Here is a 24,989-nt window from a genome sequence, read left to right as displayed (position 1 = left end):
ATTGTTTAGCCTCTAAAGATCATAATAAAATTAAGAAGAAAAGAAGAAGAAGAATAAAAGAAGATGGAGAAGAAGAGAGGGGGCGGCAACAAGAGAGGAGATGAGGGAGAGAAGAAAAATATGATGATCTAGGTTTAATTCTAGGAGTCTTTATATAGGTACAAAAAAATAAAATTTAATAATTTAAAATAAATTATACTACTCTTATCTTATCTTTATCATAATCTGATTGTATTTGATCCAACTTGAAACTTATTTTATCCTTGCTTAAGTGGCAAAATCTGCTGAGGTAGCACTTTCTAAAACTTCCCATCTCCTTGGGCTACAAGTTTGGTTAAGGTTGCAACCTTTGGTCTAAAAATTCTTAAATTCAGCCTCTTTTTGTTTCTTTTTTCAATTTCCGCTCAAAAAACCTGTACAAAATTAAATTTCAAATAAAAATGAATATTTATACCAAAATCATAGCAAAATTATGAAATTAAAGAAAAAGTTGTGAGTTTTGCAACTCATCATATTCCCTCACACTTGCACTTTTGCTTGTCCTCAAGCATAAAAATTCAAAATAATAAAAACAATAAACACATTCATGTCCTCAACCAATCTGAAATTTAAGTTATAAAGAACCAAATTATCATGCAATAATAGACTATTAGGAATTCTTGACTAGACTAATAAAATTTAAAGACTTGGGGGTTTATTATTTTTTTACACTCCCTACTATATCTTACCTGAAACCGATAAAGTGAACGTGAAACAAATGGTTACTGAGCCACTTACCCCAGATGATTTAGCTCAGGTGGCTACTAGCTCCACTCATGGTTACCTAATTAAAAGGTAGAGGGCGAGTTTTTAAACGGTCCAAAAGAGGTGATACTCTCTCAAACACTGATTTTTCCATACAGAATCACCTTAAGGGATCACCAAGTACTGCACTACTTGCACCATCGGGTTGATAACCAATTGATCAAGCAACTAGAGGAGTGGATCATATGAGTGTATATATTTCTAATTTTTTATTTTTTTCTATATTTTTTTATTTAGCCTTTTGACTCCCCTTAATTTTCATATAAACATGTAGTCTAGACAATATCTTTAAAGTTATTCTTAACAAAGAGCAGCAATTTATTTATAAAACATGTATTCATTATCCAACTATTTAGACAAGGACCATATTTCATAAGCTTTCAAAACAAGCTTTAAAAATAAGACTAATAAAATGAACAATGATCAACTTATTCTATTTAAGCTAGCATACAAATGGCATAAGAACTTGAATTCTATAATAAAGACATACCAATTTCTCATGGCAAGTAAGGAGATGAAAAAAATTTTATTTTTTAATAATAAAATGATGCTAATACTAAAAAATAATTAAAAAAATAAATCTAAAAAATAATTTAGCAATTGCAAGTGTTGAGAAACTACTGAGAATCACAAAAATAGATCAAAGTGTTTATAGGTTTGGGCAAGCCTCTAGTTCAAATAGCAAAAACGCAGAGAAGAATTAAAAATTTTCAAAAAAATTTCGAGAACACAACAAATATATATATTTATCGATCAATCTGTAATAAAAGAAGGTTGCTTGCTGGCATACATGCTTCAATCTTCTTTCTTGGTTCTCTTTTGGGTACTCTCTTTACCAAATTTTAGTGAGATAATATATTTTAAAATTTAAAAATATATATATAATATTTTTTTTATCTGCTGTTAGTTAAATAAATTTAGTTTTTGTGGTTATCTTTGAATGTTTTAAATTTAATTTAAATTTTATGATGGATAATCAAATAATTTATATAAATTTTAAATAGGAATTTGTCGGATCAAATAAAATAGAGAATATAGTGAATATAAATATTTATTTATTGGACTATTTTAAGAAGTAGATTTGAATAATAAATTTAATTAAAATTTTGTAAAAGTTTAAGAATTTTAAAGTTAATTGATAAAATAGTTGTTTAATATAATTTTAGTTTTTCAGATCATGATTACACTACCATATTTTTTAGATTGGATCTTAATATTATTAAAATAATAGTTTTAAGATAGTTTAAAATTATTATAATAATTTTTAATTTTTATATATATAATAATATATTTTAATAAATAATTTATTTTGTATTTAATAACACTATATTTTTAATCATAATTTTGTTTACTATAAAAATTGATGGAATAATTTTCAAACTGTTTTCGGTTAAAACAATTTAAAATACTTGATTCATTTTGTAATAGTGATTACTTCTACACATGTTTATTTGATGTTGTAAATTTTGTCGTATAAAATTATGAAATTTTTAAGAAAATAATTCATTTTTAGAAACAAAAAGTATATTTCTTTGAATTGAATTAGTTTTTTTATTTAAAAGTATCAACAAATCCACATTATGTTTTTTAAGAAAACATTCACTTTTTGCTTATCCTTTAATCTCATTAATATTGATGTTTATTTTTTTAAAAAAAATAATTTTCCTTTTAAATATTTTAAAATTAAGAAAAAAATTTATAATTCTATTATATATTTATATGAGATGGATATGTTGCGCGTCAAATGATGCTTACATGTTAACATAGTCAACAGTTGCAACGACAGACGAATTTTTTATGATTATTTTGTTTTTACTTTATTATTATATTTATTTTTTTTATTATTAAATTAAAAAGATATTTAATTTGATGATAAATATATTTGAGTAAATATGATAAGTTCAAATTTTACTCTCCAATTTTTATTTAAAAAAAATATATATATATATATATATATTATATATTTTTCACCTGTTAAAACTTAAATTTGAATTTTCATACCACTAATCCCCTGCTAAAAGAATAAAACCTAAAAGGGAGATGAGTGGAGAATGATAATCTAAAAAAGTTGCATATATTTTAAATTTATGATAAAATATGAGATTCATATTATTGTAAAATTTAACTATTTTTGTTGAAATTTAGGATATATATATATATATATATTGAATCCTTATGCAGGGTCAGGTGTTTTGGGTTCCTAGCTGATGCATATCTAGGTAGAAAAAGAGCAGTGCTTCTCTCAGCATATTAACCTCTACAACAGCTTTTCTCACTTCCCTCTCACCAAATATTTGGATTTATTCACTTCTCCGCTTCGCAAATGGATTTTCTCTTTCAGGAATCGGCATTTGCTGTCTTGTTCTGTCCACTTAACCGTTGGCCGGAAATGGCGTGGCCAAGTTGGCCAGTATGGGCTTCTTCTTCTTCTCTGCTGGCTTTCTTTCTCTCCCTTCAATTGCCTATCATTGCAGAACTTCCTGGAGGAGTTTATACAAAGTCATTTCACTTTTTCCCCTTGTTTACTCTCTCGTGTTTCTCCCTTTCGTCTCCGAGTCTCCTCGTTGGCTTCTCATAAAAGGCCGAAGCAAAGTAGCTCTTGAGATATTGCAGAGATATGCCAGACTCAATGGCAAGAAGCTGCCTTCTAATTTAACTCTCGCGAATCCTTCAGTATCTCAAGTGGGTGGCGAAGCATTAGCTGAAACTAAGGCAAATGATAAAGAAAGCTTGTGGAGCACTAAGTGGGCTGCTAGAAGAATGATCATGGTTATGATAACTAGCTTTGGAGTTGGTTTTGTTTATTATGGTATTCAACTAAACGTTGAAAATCTCAATTTCAATCTCTATTTCATAGTTGCAGTGAATGGAAATTCCTGCAGTTGTTATAGGAACTGTACTCTTGAGCTTCACAAACAGGCGTCTTCAATTCTCTCAGTCTGCGTTCATAACTGGTGCTTCCTGCGTTCTTTGCATCGTTTTCTCGCGTGGAAGACGAGCAAAGAGTGATGTATCAGGTGGGAGTTGGCCTCAACTTATACTTGGAAGGAATTTGATTCATGACAGCTTAAACAGCATTTGATGTTCTGTATATTTACCGCATTGAGCTTTTTCTGACAAACGTAAGAAACTTGCTGTTTCAATGTTGAGGCAAGCTTTGATGTAGGGGGCTTCAATATCACCTGCGATGGTTGTGATTGGTCGATTGAGCCCATCGCTGTCATTTCTTGTCTTCGAACTCGTATCCATCTTCAGTGGGGTTTTGGGTTTACGGCTGCCTGAGACTAAAAATGCTCCTCTTTATGAAACCGTGAAGCAGCAAGAAGAAGATGAAAAACAAAATAATGAAGTATAATGATTCACAGGATATGCAACTGGTGAAGTAGAAGAGAAACTAATACTTCAACATGTACATTGGCAGAACATGATAATTTGGTGTGGCTAGAGCAGAAGTCTCATCTTAATTTTGTAATATGTGCAACAAATCACTGACAGATATTGAAAATAAAAGGCAGATCAGCCTCTTAATCAGATTGAATAACAGCACACTTCAAATGCTTCAGGGCCATTCGACAGAATGGAGAACTGAATCCAACCCCTGCCGAAATCTTTCGTCTTCCAAGCATCAGGTATAGCCTTTAAATGAACTACAATTTTAACTGAATTCTCAAATCATAGTCCCCATCCTGCGCATTTTTCAGTGCCTTCTATTTGCATCTTATCTGACAACGAATTCTGCAGACTTCAGATCAAATTATTCATACGGCTTAAAGACAAGCAAAACAAAGGTATCATTCCAAACACAACTAAGAAACACAAGTGCTCATCACTCGCATAATTAAAGCAGTTGGAAGTATAAATGTAACAACCTTCAAAACAACTCTTAAAAAATCTGAGTCAACCAAAACCAATTCCTTTGTCCCTATGAAGATCATTCTAAAATGTATCGGAACACACGATAATTCCAAATCTGCACCTCAAAGCCTAGGCTCATACTCAACCTACGAAACAAGATTGTCATTCAATGACAACGAGGCTAATTGATCAGCTGCGCCACCAGCCTGCTGCTGCTGAACACTCCTCAAAACCTCCATCGCCTCAGCAACCTTTGCTTTAAGAGCTTCTGGTGACTCGAGCAAGTGCAGAACTTCAGTCTGGTCCATCTCTAGAAGCATGCCTGTCACCTTAGCTGCTGCATCAGGCTCCAGCTGTTCTACCAGAGGGTAAAGATTCTCACCCAGCAACTACATTTATTCATCAAGAAAATAAAATTAAATGTTGTTCATTAAAAAAATACAAGTTTTAAGGCTCCATGTTACACATAAAATAACTTGTATGCAAAAAGCAATTTCCAAGGAAATAACTTAATATTCATTGTTTGGTCAAAATAGTAAAAATAAAAGGTTGCTAGTAAGATTTACGTGTAAGAAGTGTAGAGGTATTAATGAAATTATCAAAATCTCGAAAATGACTTTTTCTGTTCCTTAAAATTCACTTAATTTTCCCTTTGATCAGGAACTTATTTTCCATTGACCAATTTCCTGAGTGCTCCGAAAGCCAGAAAATATGAAAGATATTTTCCTATAAAATATTTTCTAATGAAATAAACGGAGCCTTAAGATCAACCATAACTACTTGAAAAAATATAGGAGATGGCCCTAACATTTTATGCCATCAATACTCTAGTACTACATAGCCACATTAGTGCAATGCAACATACTGAATGATGGTAAAAAGCCTAAAAGAATCAGACAGACATCCCCAATCCATCCTCAACTCACAGGCCGAGAAAATACAAAATCAAATGAACAGATAACATAAGAAATGCAGGATGCTTCATGCACTACGTCACTCTTCAATAAGCAGATAACACAAATACTGATGCATACCGTCCTTTGATGCTCTGGAGTAGCATTTGCAAGTGCACTAGCCAAAGCACCGATTGGAATTGGCTGAGACAAAGCTGTATCACGCAATGGCATACCACCCATGTCATATGGAACAGAAAGCATCCCTCCAGGAACACCAGTCATTGGAACATCAGGCAATGCACGCCCAGGAGGGTAGCGATAGACACGCCCCCTTGGAAGCATCTGTCATTAATAAACCATTAAACAAGAAGTATCACACTGTCAATAAATCTATAAGGAGAAAGACCACTGCCAACCTGCTGCTGCATGAGTGGCACTGGCTGCTGTGATTGCTGAGCAGCTCCAGCCCGTCGACCACCAGGACGCTGTCCCTGCTGCCCCTGCTGGACCATTGGCATGAAAAAATTTGGCATTGGAGCAGCACCAGGCCTCATGCCAGGTACAAGCTGCTGCTGATATCCAAATCCAGGCTAATAATGACATAAATCATAACAAAGAGAGCACCACATTAGTCAAGATATTTATATCTAAATAACGTACCGAACTTGATTAATTAAAAGCCAAATGCATATGAATCATAGGCGGAATGAAACACGTAATAAAAATAATTGAAGCAAGCAACATCAAGAAGAATTACCTGAGGAGGCATCATAGCAGGCGGGGCTTGTCCATAGAATATCTGTTGTCCGAGTCCTGGACCACCAGGGGGGTACATTGGCACACGAGGAGCAACTGAAGGTGCTATTGCAACTGGCCTCATTTGAGAAAATTGAGCCTGTAAAAAAATGAAAACCCATACATAACCCCTTGAAATTGATCAATATGAAGAAAGATAAATGAATCACTGCCACAGTGATTAATAAAAGAAAAAGAGATCATTCGTGTATTTCAACTAAGCCATGCAAGGCAACATCTCATTAAGAAGGTAAAGAGAGGTGTCAAGCATGCATATATAACATTCATATATAAGGAGCTATATGACAACAAGACCTATCTCCACCAACTACTGGCTGGAGGTTCAAAATGTCATGAAGAAAAAGCATACCTGCAACCTGGCTCTTCTATCTTCCTTCCTTTGTGCAAGTGCAACATATAAAGGCTTGCTAGCAACCATTTTGCCATTCATCTCCATCAGCTATAAAAAAAGTAAATTATGTGTCATTTTAAGATGGCATTTACCAAAATATATATATATATCACTCACAGCTCTAGACGCCTCATCTGGAGTAGAGAATGCAACAAATCCTGAACCTCTGCTTATTCCATTAGGATCTCGCATAACCTATTCACATGCAAATATGGGTATGATTTGACCTTCAATCGCTTGATTATCAAGCAAATCATATGTGTTAGTTGCTATTCCAAAACAGAATGCTAAATACCTTGCATGATGTGATTGTACCAAATGGAGAAAAGAGCTCCCTAAGATTATCATCACCTATGCTATCATCTAGATTTTTAATGTACAAATTGGCCCCTTGAAACTTATCAGCTGCCTCCTTCATACTCTGTTCAAATCGAAGTTTTAATTCATTTTCCCTTTCAGATTTCTTCTGGGCTTTCCCAACATACCACTCCTTGTCATCAAATTTATTTCCATTAAGGGCATCCACAGCTCTAGCAGCATCATCTACATTCTCAAAGTTGACAAATCCAAAGCACTTTGATTTTCCATCTCCATCCCTCATCACAACAATACTCGTGATAGTTCCAAATTCACCAAAAATTTTCTTTAAATCATCCTCTGTTGTTGCTTCCGAGAGATTCTTTACAAAGACATTGTTAAATTTTGTCTTGTCAATGGCACTCTCTCTTTCCTGTTTGCGAAGAAAAGGTCCAACAAACACCTGCTTATCATTCAACAACATACCATTCAACTTCTCTATAGCCCTTTGGGCAGATTCCTCATTGTCAAACTGCACAAACCCATAGCCCTTTGACTGGCCAGAGGAATCCGTGGCCACCTTACAAGATAGGATGTTCCCAAATGCCGAGAAAGTATCATGCAATGCTTTGTGATCAATCGCCTTGTCTAAATTCTGTTAAATTTAAATATAAAATTTCAGTAAAAGAAATGTATACTGTGGATTGGGAAGTCAAGATTATACAAAAAAAAATGACACGGCATCTAAAGGAATACCTTGATAAATATGTTTCCTGACCCACTTTTGCGAATGCTAGGGTCACGATGAGAATACATGATCCTAATGGGGCTTCCATTGAGAGGTGTGAAATTCAGCATGTCCATTGCCCTTGCAGCTGTCAAAAGTATGTAAGCATAAGTGCCATCGCGGGGGGGGGGGGGGGGGGGGGGGGGGGGGGGGAATTAGGAGCTTTAATTCAGATGCAGAAAAATCTTCAACTTCAACTTATGCCTCAAGTAAATACATTCATTGCATAGATATTCATTGGTTGTTCATCTACTACCAGTATTCCTAACAATGTATGATATCCTTCAAGGTAAAGCTCCCCAATTTATAAATCATTCTATGTACGGGCAAAATACTTGCATGTTATTATTTGTCAGTCGCACAGTATAACAACATATAATGAAATGAGGAGTTTATATTTCCATTCTTTGCATGTGGAAAACCAGCAACAAAGCAGTTTTTGTCCTGCTTGTGTTTTCTATGAAAGACAAAAATATTCATTTGGGTGCAGATTTCGTCCAATTGAGAAATTTACATTAAAATAACGAATTACTTTGAGAGATAACATGAAGTCCCAGAACCTACAAGCTGAATAAAAGTCAAAAGACAATCCAATGACATATTCAGTCAGCTTTTTGGCTACTTTATTTCTGCATCCTAAGCACTCAAATGTAAAGATAAAATTTACATTACAACTGGCAGACCCACAAATATAAAAGGTTCAAAATTTATTATAACATGCGAAGGGATTGGCCAAGACCTTAGAGCATTAGCTGCCAAACCGAGATAATGCATTTCACAGGCATGCATACATCAAAAAGAACAAACTTCAGCTGTACCCCTAAATTTAAAGGCTACAACTGCTTCCCTTAGTTTAGCCTGGAAAGTAAAATTCGAGAAACAAAATACATAATACATGATCTTTTTCATGTTTAGGTACGAAAGAGAAGAAGGATTGAACCCATCATCTCATAGTTGGGTGTTGTAACTTCTCGGAAACCAAAAGATGTTCCACATGGAACAAAGGTAATCCATTTTATCAACCCCTCCAACAACAGCAAATGTTTGATGAATCCCAAATGAATAACCACCTGCTCAACCAATGAATCTCACAATTCAATTGTGGAATTCATGAATCATGAACCATTAATGGCATGAATACAGAGATTTTTTTGAAGCTAGGTGAGGGTCAAAAGCCAGCCCAAGAGTCCAGATACTTTATGTCCCTATAGCTTCTACCATTCATTGCAAAACCATGGTTTATTACTCATCATTCAGCCGATTCCATATCAATAATCAAATTTTTTACCTTTTCATTTTGTTCTATCTTATATTGATATAAACATTATAAGTGACTTTCATTCAAACATAACATTACTAAAACCACAGAAACCACACCTAAGAGTATTGCTAGCACTGCATTAGAAAAGGCATATCTTTTTTCTTCTAAAAGGAATACAAAACAAGCAAGGAAGTTCAGAACCAGCCAATACACCTTCATGAAAAAAAAAATTATAACAATGGGCAGTGATGCAATGTAACTTGTCAAAATCAGCCATCACCATTTCGCACAAGAAATTAAAGATAAAAACACATTTTATAAAGTGAGAAATGATCTGAGCATATTTATTAAGATTACTACTAATCAAACAAATTCAAAAAAAGTGTAAAATATGTCGGTTACAAATGGATGCTGTAAATTTTGAGGAATTCAATTGAATTCTATGTTTTATATCTTTGGTTTGCAAAAAAATTGTAAATTTCAACTCAGGAAATTCAATCCTATAGAATGCAAATTCCATCAAAATAGGTGAAATTTCAAATGACCATCACATAATTAAGACTAACATTTTTTGGATCAAAATATGCATGTCTTTCTCATTCACTCTCCTCCATTTCTCTCACCTTCCCCTCTCCTATCTTTCCCTCACATAGAACATTTGAAATTAATATTTTGAAATTAAACATTAGTAGTACAATGTTAATAATTGAAGCAAAAAAAAAAAAAGAAAAAACTAATTATACTAAAGGCATCTTAAAAATAAAAATTTCATTCTAAAATTATATGATAACAAGATCTATTTAATATAACATTTGGGAAGTATGGGTTTTTTTGGGCTAAAAATAAGGACAAATGAACTCATTTACAAATAAATCATAACTAGAATTCACTCTAACATAGTGTTCGATTCAATTCTATGATTAGAATTATGTGGAATTCAATTGAATTCCAAATAGAATTCATTTCCAATGCATTTCACCGTTTGGTTTGATAGAACTTAAAGTACAGAATTTGATTGGATTCCATATAATTTCTGTTTGGTTTAATTTCTATAGTGTTCGGTTCAATTTTATCTTACAAAACTATGTAGAATTGAATTCTAAATAGAATTCATTTGAAATGAATCTCATTGTTTGGTATGACACTACTTAAAATGCAGAATTCAATTGAATTCCACATGACTCATCTTTTCTTTTCCTAAACTATCCTTAAAGAATAAAATTAAAAAGTTCATGCTCTATCAAAAAATTTTATATTTAATAAATTTATAACAACTAACAAAAATATAAACCCATTAAAAATATATTAATAAATTGTCATGACTTGGAGTTTACATAATAAAATGAACAATTTTATTAGTAAGAGAAAATAAACTTAGATATTATAAAATTAGAAAAATAAAGAAAATATATTATAAATTGTCTATATATAATAATCGTAGATAAACAGAAAAGTACCTTTATAGTTTTCACTTTAATGACCAATAAAGTACAAGGAATAAATTATTGAGAGAAAATTATTTGGGAAGAACATTTTAGTCCAAAAAATGTTGTTGTGTAAGTTTCATTTCAAATTCCATCAAATTTGATAGGAATTGGTTTTAGTCATAACCAAGTCCATGGAGTTGAATTCCTAGAATTAAATTCTAATTTTTATTCAAATCAAACACACAAAACATGGAATTCAATTGAACTCCATAAAAATTTAGAAATTGAAATTAAACCAAACATAGTGTTCATAATTAAAATTCATTTGCTCTCAATTCCTAAATTACCCTTAAAAGGTAATATATATATATATATATGTATGTATATATTCTCTTATTGGAAAAATTGCATTCATAAACTCTCTAACAACATATTGATAAAATTAAAATAAATAACATAGAGTTATATTTGTGTGAGTTTCCATTCCATTTAACAATTCAACCAATTGAAGAAATTGAAGGTTTAAGATAGATAGCCAATTATTTAGTAACATCTATTACTTTTATTTAATATTTATAAATAATATAAAAATTAAAAAAGTATAATTATTTATTAAAATAATTTTTAATCATATATTTTGTAATCATTAATATTTTTTTTAATGATTTATTAATTTTCAGTTATTTATTTAATTAACTAGTACAATAAATGATAACTGAGAGGAAAAGTTTTGTTAGGGTATTTTAGTCCACAAAACATTATTATGTAAGTTTTGTGAAATTCATTTTTTAATTCCATCAAAATTTGAAGGAATTGGAATTGAATTCTAATTTTTCTTAGTTATAAACAATTCCAGAAGATTCAATTTTTAGAATTGAATTCTAATTTTTCTTCAAACCAAACATACAAAATATGAAATTCAATTGAATTCCACAAAATTTTAGGAATTGGAATTGAACCAAACAGTGTAAATGAATTCTAGATTTCAAGTTCATTTAAACCAAAGGAAGTGGTTCCGTAATTAATTAAGACTAAAAAACTGAACAAAAGGTAAAAAAACATCAGAAGAAAAAATACTGACCATCTTGAGGATTGCTATAATTAACATAGCCATAACCGAGCGATCGTCGGGTAGTCAAGTCCCTGCAAACCCGAACTGAAACTACTTGCCCGATTTGATTAAACAGGTCGTACAGGTGAGAATCGGTCACGTTCGCCTCCAGATCCCCAACATAGAGCGACGTCGTCACGAACTGCGCGTTTGCTCCGCCGTTCACACCCTGAGCCTGAACCGGAACCTGAACCTGTGCCATTTCTTCCCTTCTTTTTCTCTTGGAAAAACTCCTATTTAATTTTTTTTTTCAATTTTTCTTCCCTCTCCTCTTTTTATTCTAATAAAACAAAACACCAAACCCTAAATCGATCTGTATATGCGAAACCAAACGGAGCTTAAACAAAATAAAACGCGATAAAAGCGCGCAGCAAGTGTTCGATAAAATGACTAACAAGGATACACTCTTTTTTTTTTGCTAGTATTTTGCTCTAAATTTTTTTGATGTTTTTGAGTTTTTGATAGGGGAGGAGAGGGAAGGCGGAGGAAGAAACGGTGATTTTGTCCGCCGAAAGGACTGGCGGAGCGTGGGGAAAGTGACAAAAGATGTAGAGGGGGGAAGGGGGGAGGAACTGCTCTGTAAGGAAAGGGACTCGGAGGCTGAAAGCGAGATATAGAGGGAAAAGGAGTTTGGGTAAAGAGAAAACCCTAGTATTATGTAAAGGAGAGATCTCCGCCGTTAGATTTTGTAGGTGTATGGGGTCCACATGACGGGATCAGGAAGTAAACTGAGTTTACCGTGGATGGGTATTTAGGATGGGGAGCCAGCAGTTAAGAACACGGACTGTCGGAGCGCGTGAAGGGTATACTACTACTTTGCTTCGTTAGTTTTTTTAAAGTAGCTAATTAGTGAGTGACAATTCAAACGAACGCTTATTAGTTATTGGTAAATGACAAAGGAGAATTATTATCTGTAGTTTTTTAAGGAATTAACGGGTTTGTTCTATATAATTACAGAGTTAATAAAAAAATTCTATCCTTTTTAAATTTTTTAATTATATTATATATTAATTTAATTATTAATTAAATTATAAATTTTATATATCATCCTAAATATACTTTATTTTTATTTTTAATATTTAATGAAATTAATACATCATTTAATATATCGTCCTCATATTTCTAAATTTTATGTTACAATTAATAAAATTTTAAAAAATTAAAATATAATTATAATTTTTTTAAAATTCAGAATTCTTTTTGTTTAATTAAAATTAAAATTTATAATATTAAAAATTTATATTATTATTATATTTTTTTAATTTTAACCATACTTTAAGTATATTATTTTATATTAATTTTAACTCTGAATTAATCCACCTCCCAAATTATTTTTTTTTTAAATTTACTGTAAATATTATTATAATAACTCTAAACATTATTATAATTTAAAAAATTTATTATTAAGACTTTGTTTATTTATAGAAAATAATTTATATTTGTAAAGTATTTTTTAATAAAAAATATTTTCTCTGAAAAATATTTTTTAACGAGATAATTTATTTTTTATTATTTAATTTTAATTTAAAAAATAAATTTTATTAATAAAATTATATATAGATGTGGTCGTCTTTTGAAGCAATCCTAGAAAGAGATGAAATTTTATTAATAAATTTATATATAGATGTTGTCTTTTTGAAACAATCAGGAGAGATGTATTGGATTTATAAAAAATTAAAGGCTAAAAATTATAAACTAAGAAATTAAAAAGAAAAAAAAAAAGAAAGAGTGATAATGAATATAAAGATTGATAGAAGTTCAGCTATTCCTAAAGGTTTTTTTGAGCGTATAATTTTACTATTAATATACGATCTGGAAACCGGACCGCTACCGGCGTTAGAATTCAAATCGACTTAAGGTCGCCGGAACCCGTAGCAAGCCTACTATATATCATGTGTACCTAATAAAATCTCATACATGATCATACATTAACACAAAAACTTAAATATTTCATGAATTATGGCTCATCTTATGCATGTATCAAAAACTGAAAACATAAACTCAATACTAAAGCCCTCATCAAATGCTCTAGTATGGTAAATATTACATGTCTCAAGTTTGGTTCTAACATACTCATAATTAAAATTTTTACATATGGATCATGTTAACAGGGATTATAAGGATAAAACTAGGGCAAACCACAATTCTAATCCATTATACAATACATGTCCACAATTATTCTATTACATTAAACTATACCAGCTACTATGTCGACTTCTCGAGCTATCTTTGACCCTGCAAACCTGAGGTTAGGGAAAATGGATAAGTTACAAGAGCCTAGTGAGCAGAGCATAAAATCAGTTTAATAAACATATGCTTATATGAAATGCGTCACAACACAAACAATTCACATCAAGATGAACTTGTCACCAGTAACCCTCTACATATTCTAATGTGCCTGGCCCTCGATGGAGCTCCTCAAGACTTTCACTTAAACATAACATAACATATCCAAAATGTCAGGGGCATAGAATGGGCCTCATCTGGACTTTCCCTTATATATTGCCAGGGGCATAGAATGGGCATCACCTGGACTTCCGTATCGTATCATATCATATCATCTCGAGGGCTAGTGGGTCATCCAATATCCATCTACATCAACAGTAAATTATGCAATGCATCATATTCGTGAATTTTAATGCAAACATCCTAATACATAAACATGGCATTCGTGATGCATGAACATGCTTAAAAGTTTGATTACTTTAAAACAATAGATTAGTTTAGTTCTACTCATGTAACGACCTGGAAATCGGACCGCTACCGGCGCTAGGATCCAGATCGGCTTAAGGCCGCCGGGACCCGTAGCAAGCCTTCTATACCTGCCATATACCTGATAACATCTCATACATGATCATACATTTTCATAAAAATTTAAAAACCTTTCATATTCCAAGCCTGACTTGTGCATGCACTAAAATCATAAACATAAAACCTCAAACTAGAGCCCTCATCAAATGCTCTAGTGGGTTATCATAACATATATCAAGCTTGGACTATCATTTCTCATCATAAAAACATTTCATTAAAAGATCATGTACAAGGGGACAAATATTACTATTCGGGCCAAGCACAATAGTAAACCATAAAACATTCTCTACATTACATTACATAAAAATCATTTTACAATGCATGTCCACTCTAACTATTATACTTAACTTGACTTCAACCTTGAAGACTTCCCGGTCTATCTTGAACCTGCAAGCCTGGGGGTTAAGGGAAAGAGGGTGAGCTAAAAAGCCCAGTGAGCAGAACAAAAGTACATGTATATAAAATTATGCTTTCGTGGAATGCATCACAACACATACAATTCACATCACGGATGGACTTGTCACCAATAACCCTCTACATATCCAATGTGCCCGGCCCTCGATGGAGCTCCGGAGGACTTCCTCTTAATCATCACACAATGCCAAGACGCGTGGACATGGGCAGCCCTGGACTTTCGTAAATCATACATAATAAATGCCAGGACGCGTGGACATAGGCAGCCTTGGACTTTCATTAATCATCATATCATATTGAGGGCTAATGGATCATCCAACATCCATCCACATCAACAACATAGAATGCAATGCAGCATAGTCGTGAGATTCTAATGCAACATCCTAAAGTATATCATGGCTTTCATGATGCATGGACATGTTCAAAACTTTATTATTTTAAAACATAGTTCAATTCTACTCACCTCTGGCTGACTCTGATCTAACTCTAAAGCAGCTATCTCACTGCTGGGCTCCTCGGTTTCTCGGGTCCGATCCTACACAGGTGGACTCGAATGAGGTGCCAAACATACACTAACATGACTCTAAACAACTCCCCAAAAATCCCCCTAAAACTCCTCAAAACATGCATGCAAAATAGGCAAAGGAAGGCTGGATAGGGGACTTTCGACAGCACCTTCGGCGGCCGAACCCCTCTCTAGATTCGAAAGTCATGCACCTTCGGCGGCCAAAAGTTCCCTCCAGATCTGAAACTCATGCATGTTCGGCGGCAGGTTCGGCAGCCGAAACTCCCCTCCAGAGCCCAAAGTCCAGACTTTCGGGGGCGAGCTTAGGAGGCCAAACCACCTCCACAGGCAGGTTCGGCGGCCGAACATGGCTTTGACTGCCGAACCTGAGTTCTCCCAAAGTGGCAGAACTCAGCCTCCCTCATGCACAAATGCCTCCCTACATTCCAAACTCAAACCAACTCATACAAAAACATGCATAAACACATTCATAAGCATATAGGGGTCTCAAACTAGCCTAAACCCCAACAGCAACACATCTAACAATACATACAACATACATTAACCATAAAACTTACATAAACCCTAACATATGCATGATAGAGCATATTTTAGCCTACTTTATCATGATCTTATTGATGTTTATTTACACCTTTCCTACCTAATTTTGTGGTTTTAATCATGTTTTGCAGATATTTGGTGTAAAGGAACAATTTGGAGAAAATGCTCTTAAAAATACCAAAAAAGTGCCAAAACTGGAAAAGCCACCTTCGGAAGCACTTTCGAAAGCTGAAAAACAGTCACCTTCGGAAGCACTTTCGGCGGCCGAAAGTCTGGTCCAGAGTCGAAAGTCACCCATCTTCGGCGGCACCTTCGACCGCCGAACCTTCACTCCAGAGCCGAAAGTCCTGCCACCGAAACTAGACTTAGGCGGCCGAAAGTCCCTCCGAATAGCCTCCTCCTTGTTCAATAAGCCAAATCTTGAAGATCACATGTTTCCCACTTTATGCCATGCACATTCAATATTCAAATCAAGACTCCACCTTCCTCTTTAGTGCATGAATAATATGAAGAATTCTTCTTAGACACATCTTGGGCAACAACAAAGACCAAAAAGTCCTTGCAACTCCACACAAGGCACATACAAGACCAAGGGCACTTTTGACAATCTCTAAAAGAATGCATGGACACCCAAGAAACCCTAGGCAGCCCCCCAAGACTTATTTAAAGGCTTCAAAAAGACAAGAAGAGGCAGATTTTCATACACACAAATTCTCCAAGGCTCTCCAAGGCTTCCCCTTTTGGTTCTTCATCTTCTTGCTTTCTTTTCTTTTATTTTTTATTTTGGTTCAGCCATGAGTGGCTGAAACCCTAATTCTAGTTGAAGTTTGGTTGAAACTAAGGTTGTTTAAAGGGTAGTGAGATCTGAACATAAAGTGTTTGCTTTTGGTTTATTCAATATTCATGCAATTGTGCTTAATTCTAAGATTGCTTTGTTGTTTTGATCAAATTGGCCACTTGATTCTTGATTGCAAAGTTAATTGATTGTTAGTTAGGATATTTGTTAGTCCGTAATTGCTGGAAATATTCTGACCTAAGAAAACTTGGTGTAAAAACTAAGGAATTGCATGATCTAGTAACATCTCATGCATTTAAGTAGCTAGGATTGGATCTCTCTCATTCTTTATGCAATTGACAATTGTTTTGATGCCTAAGGCCCAAGGACGTTCCTTAGCAATTTGTTAATTAGTAATCGATTAGAGGACGTTCCCTAATTGATTTGATCATAAGGAGAGACATGGTGGTGAGAAGTGTTTTCCACCCCCATAACTAATCTATTGAATTAATTAAGAAAACCTAAGTTTCAATGATCAACCCAAACAACCGAAGTGGATCCATGTCTTCAACTAGACTTTTCTCATATTGATTTCCTCTTTTATTTTGATTACTTGTTGTTTTAATTGCTTTCAATAGTTGTTAGTCAAATCAATCTCAAAATCCCCTTTTTACTTTTATTGCACTTTACTTCCATTCAGCTTTCAATTACTTGCTTTCAATTGTGTTTTCAATTAGTTCTCTTGGTCTTGATTGAGAAAAATAAATAGGTAATCAATTCTCTGTGGATTCGATCCTTCACCACTATCTACAGTTATAAATTGTTGATAACCAAGAAGGTTATTTTTGACTGGCTTCGACAACTGCACAGTCAAAAATTGGCGCCGTTGCCGGGGAATTGATTTAACTTTTTTATTTTTCTTTCATGACAAGATCTGAACACAGGGACGCACTGCCCTTTGATCCAGAAATTGAACGCACTCTCAGAAGACTAGGAAAGCAAGCCTCTACACCTGAAGAGCATTTTGTCCAACCTTCGGCCGCCAAACTTGCTTCACTCCAGCAACCGAATTTTGCACAAATGGCAGAACCTCAAGCACCAGTTGCTGCCCCAAATGGACATGCTGTCCAGAATCAAATAGTTCAAGAAAATCCAACCATTAGACCCCCAGTGCAAAGAGAAAGAACCATGAGAGAATTGGCAACTCCTGTGGGTGATCAAGCACCACTTTGCATCACCTACCCACCTCTGACAATTCCCTTTGAACTATAAAGATAGGTTTCATTCATCTTCTCCCAAAATTCAGAGGTTTGCAAAATGAAAATCCACACAAGCACTTAAAAGAATTCAATATTGTCTGTTCATCTATGAGACCTCAAGGTATATCTGAAGATCATGTTAAATTAAGAGCTTTTCCCTTCTCATTAAATGATTTTGCTAAAGATTGGTTATTTTATTTGCCACCTGGATCTATAACTTCTTGGGATAATATGGTCCAAACCTTTTTGAACAAATACTTCCCAATATCTAAATCAATTAGCATAATAAGAGAAATCACTAGCATAAGACAAAAACCAACTGAAGATCTATATGATTATTGGGAAAGGTTTGAAAGACTATGTACAGGTTGTCCACAACATGATATGTCAGACATGTCCCTCATACAGTTCTTTTATGGAGGATTACTCTCATCAGAAAGAAAATTCATAGATGTAGTGTAACGACCCAGAAATCGGACCGCTACCGGCGCTAGGATCCAGATCGGCTTAAGGCCGCCGGGACCCGTAGCAAGCCAAACATACATCCTGCATACTTGATTAATCCCATACATGATCAACATATACATAAAAATTAAAGCTTTCTCATTCATTCATTCATTCTTTCACCAAGCTTAACCTGTGCATGCACAAACATAACATAAAACCTCTCACTGGAGTCCTCATCAAATACTCCAATGGGGTATCATAACATACGTTAAGCTTAGTTTACATAATCATCATTAAATATTTAAGATCATGTACTATAAAGGGATTAACATCATACTATGGTCAAGCACAACACTATACTTCCATAACCATTAATACATTACATTTCAATACTATACTTTTACATTACATCATATTCATGTCCACATCTAGCTATTACATCAAACATGACTCTACTCCTGCTGACCTCCTGGTCTACCCTGTACCTGCAAGCCTGGGGGTTAAGGGAGAGGGGTGAGCTATAAAGCCCAGTGAGCAGAATAATAAAACATTCAATTTAATTTTTATGCTTTCATGAAATGCAACACATCACAAACAAATCACATCAAGGATGGACTTATCACCAATAGTCCTCTACATAGTCCAACTGTGCCAGGGGCGTAGAATGGGCCTCACTGGTCTTTCTCTTACATAACATAACATAGCATAACGTTCCATAGTGCCAGGGGCGTAGAATGGGCCTCACTGGTCTTTCCGTACTGTATCATCATCATATCATAACATACGAGGACTAAAGGATCATTCAACATCCATCCACATTATCATCAAGTCATGCAATGCAACATATTCGTGAATTCTAATGCAAACAACCTAGTGTATCTCATGGCATACGTGATGCATGTATCATACTCAAAATTTATTTATTTGCTTTGAAACGTAATAAGGTATTCCACTCACCTCTGGCTGAAGCTCTAATGACTCTGAAGCAGTTATCTCACTGCTGAGGTCCTCGGTTCCTCAAGTTCGAACCTACACAGGTGGACTCAAATGAGGGACCAAACATCCATGAACAAGACTCTAAAATACTCCCCAAAAACCCCCTAAAACACCTTAAAACAACCACATAAATCATGCAAAGGAAGGCTGAACAGGGCACTTTAGGCGGTCGAAAGGCCCTCCAGAGCCGAAAGTCATGCACCTTCGACGGCACTTTCAGCGGCCGAAGGTTCCCTCCAGAGACGAAACTCATGCATGTTCGGCGGCACCTTCGGCGGCCGAAACTCCCTTCCAGAGCAGAAAGTCCACTTTTGGGGGTAGGGTTCGGCAGCCGATTCATGCTACCACAGGCAGGTTCGACGGCCGAAACAGCCTTCGGCTGCCGAACCTGAGTTCTCCCAAAGGGTAGAAACTCAGCCTCAACATGCCCAAACGCCTCCCAACTCATTCAATCATGCTTTTTCTTATTCTACAACATGCATACACAAGCATACAAGCTCCTAGGGGTTTCAAACTATCCTAAACCCCAACTACAACACATCAAACAACCCACATTGCTCATAAACATAACATAAACCCATAAACTTAACAATAACCTAAACATGCATTTCTACCCCATAGATCTTCATAAAACTTGTTTAAAACATGCAAGGAAGGTTGGATCTAAGCTTACCTCTTGAAGATCGAGAGGAAAGACGATCCTAGCTTGGAGATGAGGAGAAATCAACTCTTGGTCTCCAAGCTCCCAAAACTTGCTCTTTTGCTCAAATATATTCAAACCAAGTGAAATCTCATAAGAAAACCATGAAGATTTCAAGGAAGAAGCTCAAAAACGATGAGGGACGGCGGAGAACTCACCTTGGCCGAAAACGGGGAGAAAAACTCACCCGTTCGGACATGGGGACCCCTTTATAGGTGGCTGGCCAGGCCACTTTCGGGGGCCTAACGTGCCTCCGCATGCATGCCATGTTCGGCGGCCGAATATAAGGTTTGGCGGCCGAACCTGGACTTCCCTCACTTATGCCTTCGGGGGCCTAAAGCACTCCCGAAATGCATGCATGTTCGGCAGCCGAACTTGAGGTTCGACGGCCAAACCTGGGTCTTCCTCCAAGGTTATTTTCATATAAAAACTCATTTCCTTTCTTGCTTAAAACCATAAAATACATTAAAACTCCTTATGAAAACATGGTTTTACCCTTCTAGAGGTTTTCGACATCTGAGATCCCACCGGACGGTAGGAATTCCGATACCGGAGTCTAGCCGGGTATTACATGTAGCTTGTGGAGGATCCATTGCAGACAAGACACCTAGGGAGATATGCGAGAACTGATCTCTACACTTGCAGCCTCATCTAGGCAATATGGAGAAGAAAAGCAACTACAAAGAGCCAATGAGGTAAGCTCTCCTACTATTTCTGAACTGACAGCTGTTATGAAAGATTTTGCCATAGGACTGGTACAACAGATTCAAGCAACCCAGCCACCTAGGCCATGTGGTGTATGTTCATATGTGGGACATCCAACTGATCAATGTCCTACACTCCAAGAAGACCACCAGCAAGTTAATGCCATGGGAGAGTATAACAACCAACCCAGACATAATCCATATTCCAACACATACAATCCAGGCTGGAGAGACCACCCCAATTTCAGCTACGTAAGGGCCAACAACAATCAGAACCATCAGATCTATCAAAGGAATCAAGCCCAACCAGCACCTCCAAATGACAATAACACTCTTGACGAGGTAGTAAAGACTATGCAAATGATGCAACAACAGATGGGACAAATGGCCACCTCCATAAACAGGTTGGAAGCTCAAGGGAAGTTGCCATCCCAAACTGAGGCAAATCCCAAACAAAACGTAAGTGCCATTACCTTGAGAAGTGGAAAAGAGTTCCAAGATGCCAGTTATGAGCAAGAAGAGCAAGTTGCGCAAGAACCAATTAATTCAGAAGCCCATCCAGCGCAATCTGAAACACCACCTGCGCAAAAGACTGATCCAAAGGTACGTTTTCACATTCCACCTCCTTTTCCAAAAAGATTTGAAAGAACACAAAAAGAGAAGGAAGAAAAGGAGATTCTTGAGACTTTCAGAAAAGTGGAAATCAACATACCACTGCTAGATGCTGTTAAGCAGATTCCAAGGTATGCAAAATTTCTAAAAGAGTTGTGCACCAATAGAAGAAAGCTAGCTGTAAGAGAGAAAGTAAGTGTAGGTGAGGTTGTCACTGCTGTCATTAAAAGAGAGCTCGCTACTAAGTGCAAAGATAATGGTATGTTTGCTATCTCTTATAAGATAGGGAACGTTGGAATCAAGAAAGCCATGTGTGATCTTGGTGCTTCTATAAATGTTATGCCTCTCTCCATCTATAAATCTTTGAATGCATGTGCACTAAAAGACACAAGAGTTGTGATTCAATTAGCTGATAGATCTGTGGTATATCCCATAGGTATTCTAGAAGATGTGTTAGTTCAAGTAGATGAACTTGTCTTCCCTGCAGACTTTTATGTGATTGATACTAAGGAAGATAGTTGCAATACTAGTTCTGATATCCTTCTTGGACGTCCCTTCTTGAGTATTGCTAGAACTAAAATTGATGTGCATGATGGTACTTTAACTATGGAGTTTGAAGGAGAAGTGATTAAGTTCAATGTCTATAATGCCATAAAATATCCACATGACATGTCCCCCATTTATGGTCTTGATATTGTTGACTGTTTGAACCAAGAAATTTTTGATGAAAATCAAGATGATATTCTTAGCAGTGATTTTTGCAAAAATACTGATCAAGTACATATTGAGAGCCAGAAAGAGCAAAATTTCAAAGAAACGGTCTATAACATCCAACAGATTGATTTTGCGCAGGTTGAAGACCTTCAGCCGCCGAATACAGACCACTTTCGGCCGCCAAATATCGCTGCATTCCAAACGCAGGATCTATCGCCACAGCTGTAATACCCGGCTTGAGTCCGGCATCGGAATTCCTGTAGACAGGTGGAATCTCGAGTGTCGGAACCCTCGAGAAGGGTAAGACATATGTTTTCATGTGTGTTTTTAAGGGTTTTGAATGTTTTAAAGTGTTAAAGGAAATGAGTTGTGAAAAGAAAAGCAACAAGGGAGAAATGCAAAGGTTCGGCCGTCGAAGGTCACTTTCGGCCGCCGAACATTGCATGGTTTCGGATTCACGTTCGGCTGCCGAAGGTGGTCTGGCCAGCCACCTATAAAAGGGCCAAGGGTCGGTGGAGAGAAGATATTTCTCTTCCACTTGCAGCCAGAGGTGAGCCCAAGCCTTCTCCAAGTTGACTTTCATGTTTTTCATGTTTTTCACCAAATCGTTCAAGGTTTTTAAGGGTTTTAGTGTGTTTTGAAGGTTTTGAGCAAAAGACCGAAGTTTTGAAGCTTGGAGCTTGGAGAGCTAAGATCTTCACATCTCCACGTTAGGATCACTCATCCTCAAGTTCTTTAGGAGGTAAGAGTTGATCCTGAACTTCTTTGTTGAGTTCTGAAGGTTTTATGGACGTTCGATGGGTAGTATGCATGATTAGGTTGAAGGGAGGTTTTTGTGGAGATGTTTGTGTATACGCATGAGTAGTGTTGTTTGATGTGTTTCTTTGGGTTCTAAGTGAGGTTTAGGCCCTTTTATGCATGTTTTTATGGTATGTGCTAGTTGGGAGTAGTTGATATGCATGTTGGGTACGTTTGGTGTTGAGTTTGTACGAAACAGAGCAGGGTTCTGCCCAACGGGCAAAACCAGGTTCGGCCGCCGAACCCCTTGAGGAGGCAGTTTCGGCTGCCAAAGCTTGCCCCCGAACATTTGGACTTTCATCTCTGGAGGCAAGGTTCGGCCGCCGAAAGTGCCGCCGAAGGTTGAGGTTCGTCTCTGGACGAGACTTTCGGCTGCCGAAGGTGCCGCCGAACATGCATGAGTTTCGTCTCTGGAGAGGGGTTTCGGCCGCCGAACATGCCACCGAAAGTGCCCTGTCCAGCTTTCTTTTGCATGTTTTCTGTGATTGTTTTAGGATCTTGTAGAGGTCTTTTGGGGAATTTCTTAGAGTTGTTCTTGAGTTAGATTGGTCCCTCATTTGAGTCCACCTGTGTAGGAACGGACCAGAGGAATCAGGGAAGTCAGCAGTGAGAGCTGCATCAGGAACCTGCAGAGTTAGTTCAGAGTTTACCAAAGGTGAGTGGAACTTCTCTTTTCAGATCTAAACTGCTTTTAGCATGTTTCATGCATCATGATGACTATAGTAGGTTGATTGCACTAGTTTCACGAATATGGCGCATTGCATTGCATAATACGATGTATATGATGAGATGGATGGACCAAAGCGACCCCAATAGCCCTAGCTCTGTGTAAGACCTGGCCGGGCCAGGCAGCCTTCTGTAGGTAAGACCTGGCTAGGCCAGGCAGCAGATTATCGTAAGACCTGGCTGGGCCAGGCGAGCAGAGTTGATAAGACCTGGCCGGGCCAGGCAAATTGAGGTTGTAAGACCTGGCTAGGCCAGGCATCCTCCCAGTGGGAATTTTGGTGGTCATGTCTATCCTTGAGATGAAATGTATGTGATGTGATGCATTCCATGAGATCATGTTTTAATACCACGTTGTATAGTTCTACTCATTGGGCTTGTATAGCTCATCCCTCTCCCCTAACCCCAGTTGTGCAGGTTCAGAGTTCAGAAGGGAGTCCAACAGAGTGTGGAAGAAGAAGAGATGTCCGCCTAGAGTGGGGATATAACCGCAGAGAGATACAGTGCATGCACAGGTTAAGCCCTGGAGGAAAGAACAGTTTTATGTTTTAATAGAAAAAGTATTATCATGTATGGGATTTCACAGGTATACAGACAGTATAGCAGGCTTACTACGGGTCCCGGCGACCTTAAGTCGATCTGGATCCTAGTGCCGGTAGCAGTTCGGTTTCAGGGCTGTTACAACAGCCTGCCCTGCACACTGAAAACTTTCGGTAGCCGAACCTTACTGACCTTCGGCCGCCGAACTCAGCAACCATTCGGCCACCGAAGCTGATCTCCTCTCAGCCGCCGAACCCTTCACCTCAGATTTTATCGCCTGCTGAAACTACTGATATTCGGCCGCCGAACTCCACCATCTTTCGGCCGCCGAACCTTGTTCCACAGACTCTATTACAAGCAAGCTCTTCCACTCCACCCCCTTTGCAATCAAGTCAGAAAGTACCAGAATCAGATCTGAAGCCTCTTCCAGACCATCTGAAATACATGTACCTAGGAGCTAACAAGACACTACCAGTAATAGTCTCCAATGAGTTGAACCCACATGAAGAAGCAAGCCTCTTGAAAGTGCTACAAAAGCATAAAGGAGTGGACCATAGATGACATCAAAGGTATTTCCCCCTTCATATGCATGCATAGAATACACATGGAGGATGAATGCAAGCCAGTCAAAGATGCTCAAAGAAGACTGAATCCACCCATGATGGAAGTAGTAAAGAAAGAAATAGTCAAGCTCCTTGATGCCGGTATCATATACCCAATCTCTGATAGCAAATGGGTGAGTCCTATGCATATAGTCCCAAAGAAAACTGGGATTACCATTGTGC

The 24,989-nt window shown here is 36.5% G+C and overlaps 1 protein-coding gene and 1 pseudogene across 1 annotated transcript; one reads left to right on the top strand and one right to left on the bottom strand.

Annotated features, from left to right (window-relative positions):
• The first annotated feature begins 757 nt into the window (after positions 1-757).
• On the top strand, positions 758-4,159 carry LOC110624206 (annotated as a pseudogene).
• Positions 4,160-4,611: 452 nt separating this feature from the next.
• LOC110624205 (polyadenylate-binding protein 2) lies at positions 4,612-12,263 on the bottom strand. The gene is made up of 9 exons (XM_043960920.1): positions 11,616-12,263; positions 7,816-7,934; positions 7,058-7,714; positions 6,880-6,957; positions 6,721-6,810; positions 6,313-6,450; positions 5,972-6,145; positions 5,694-5,897; positions 4,612-5,048 (listed from the first exon to the last, which is right to left on the bottom strand). Exons 1-9 carry the CDS (start codon positions 11,845-11,847, stop codon positions 4,806-4,808), a joined length of 1,935 nt encoding a protein of 644 aa, XP_043816855.1. The 5' UTR covers positions 11,848-12,263; the 3' UTR covers positions 4,612-4,805.
• Between the last annotated feature and the right edge of the window lie 12,726 nt (positions 12,264-24,989).

This window comes from Manihot esculenta, chromosome 10 (genome assembly GCF_001659605.2).
Source record: "Manihot esculenta cultivar AM560-2 chromosome 10, M.esculenta_v8, whole genome shotgun sequence".
Taxonomy (NCBI): Eukaryota; Viridiplantae; Streptophyta; class Magnoliopsida; order Malpighiales; family Euphorbiaceae; genus Manihot; species Manihot esculenta.
This window is presented reverse-complemented; position numbering and strand designations above follow the sequence as displayed.

Excerpts from the sequence above, each read along its gene's own strand:
- LOC110624205 (XM_043960920.1), bottom strand. The coding sequence starts at position 11,847 with ATGGCACAGGTTCAGGTTCCGGTTCAGGCTCAGGGTGTGAACGGCGGA. Across the intron at positions 6,451-6,720 it reads ATAGAAGAGCCAGGTTGCAG|GCTCAATTTTCTCAAATGAG; the intron begins GTATGCTTTTTC and ends ATTTTTTTACAG. Across the intron at positions 5,898-5,971 it reads TGCCACTCATGCAGCAGCAG|ATGCTTCCAAGGGGGCGTGT; the intron begins GTTGGCAGTGGT and ends TATTAATGACAG.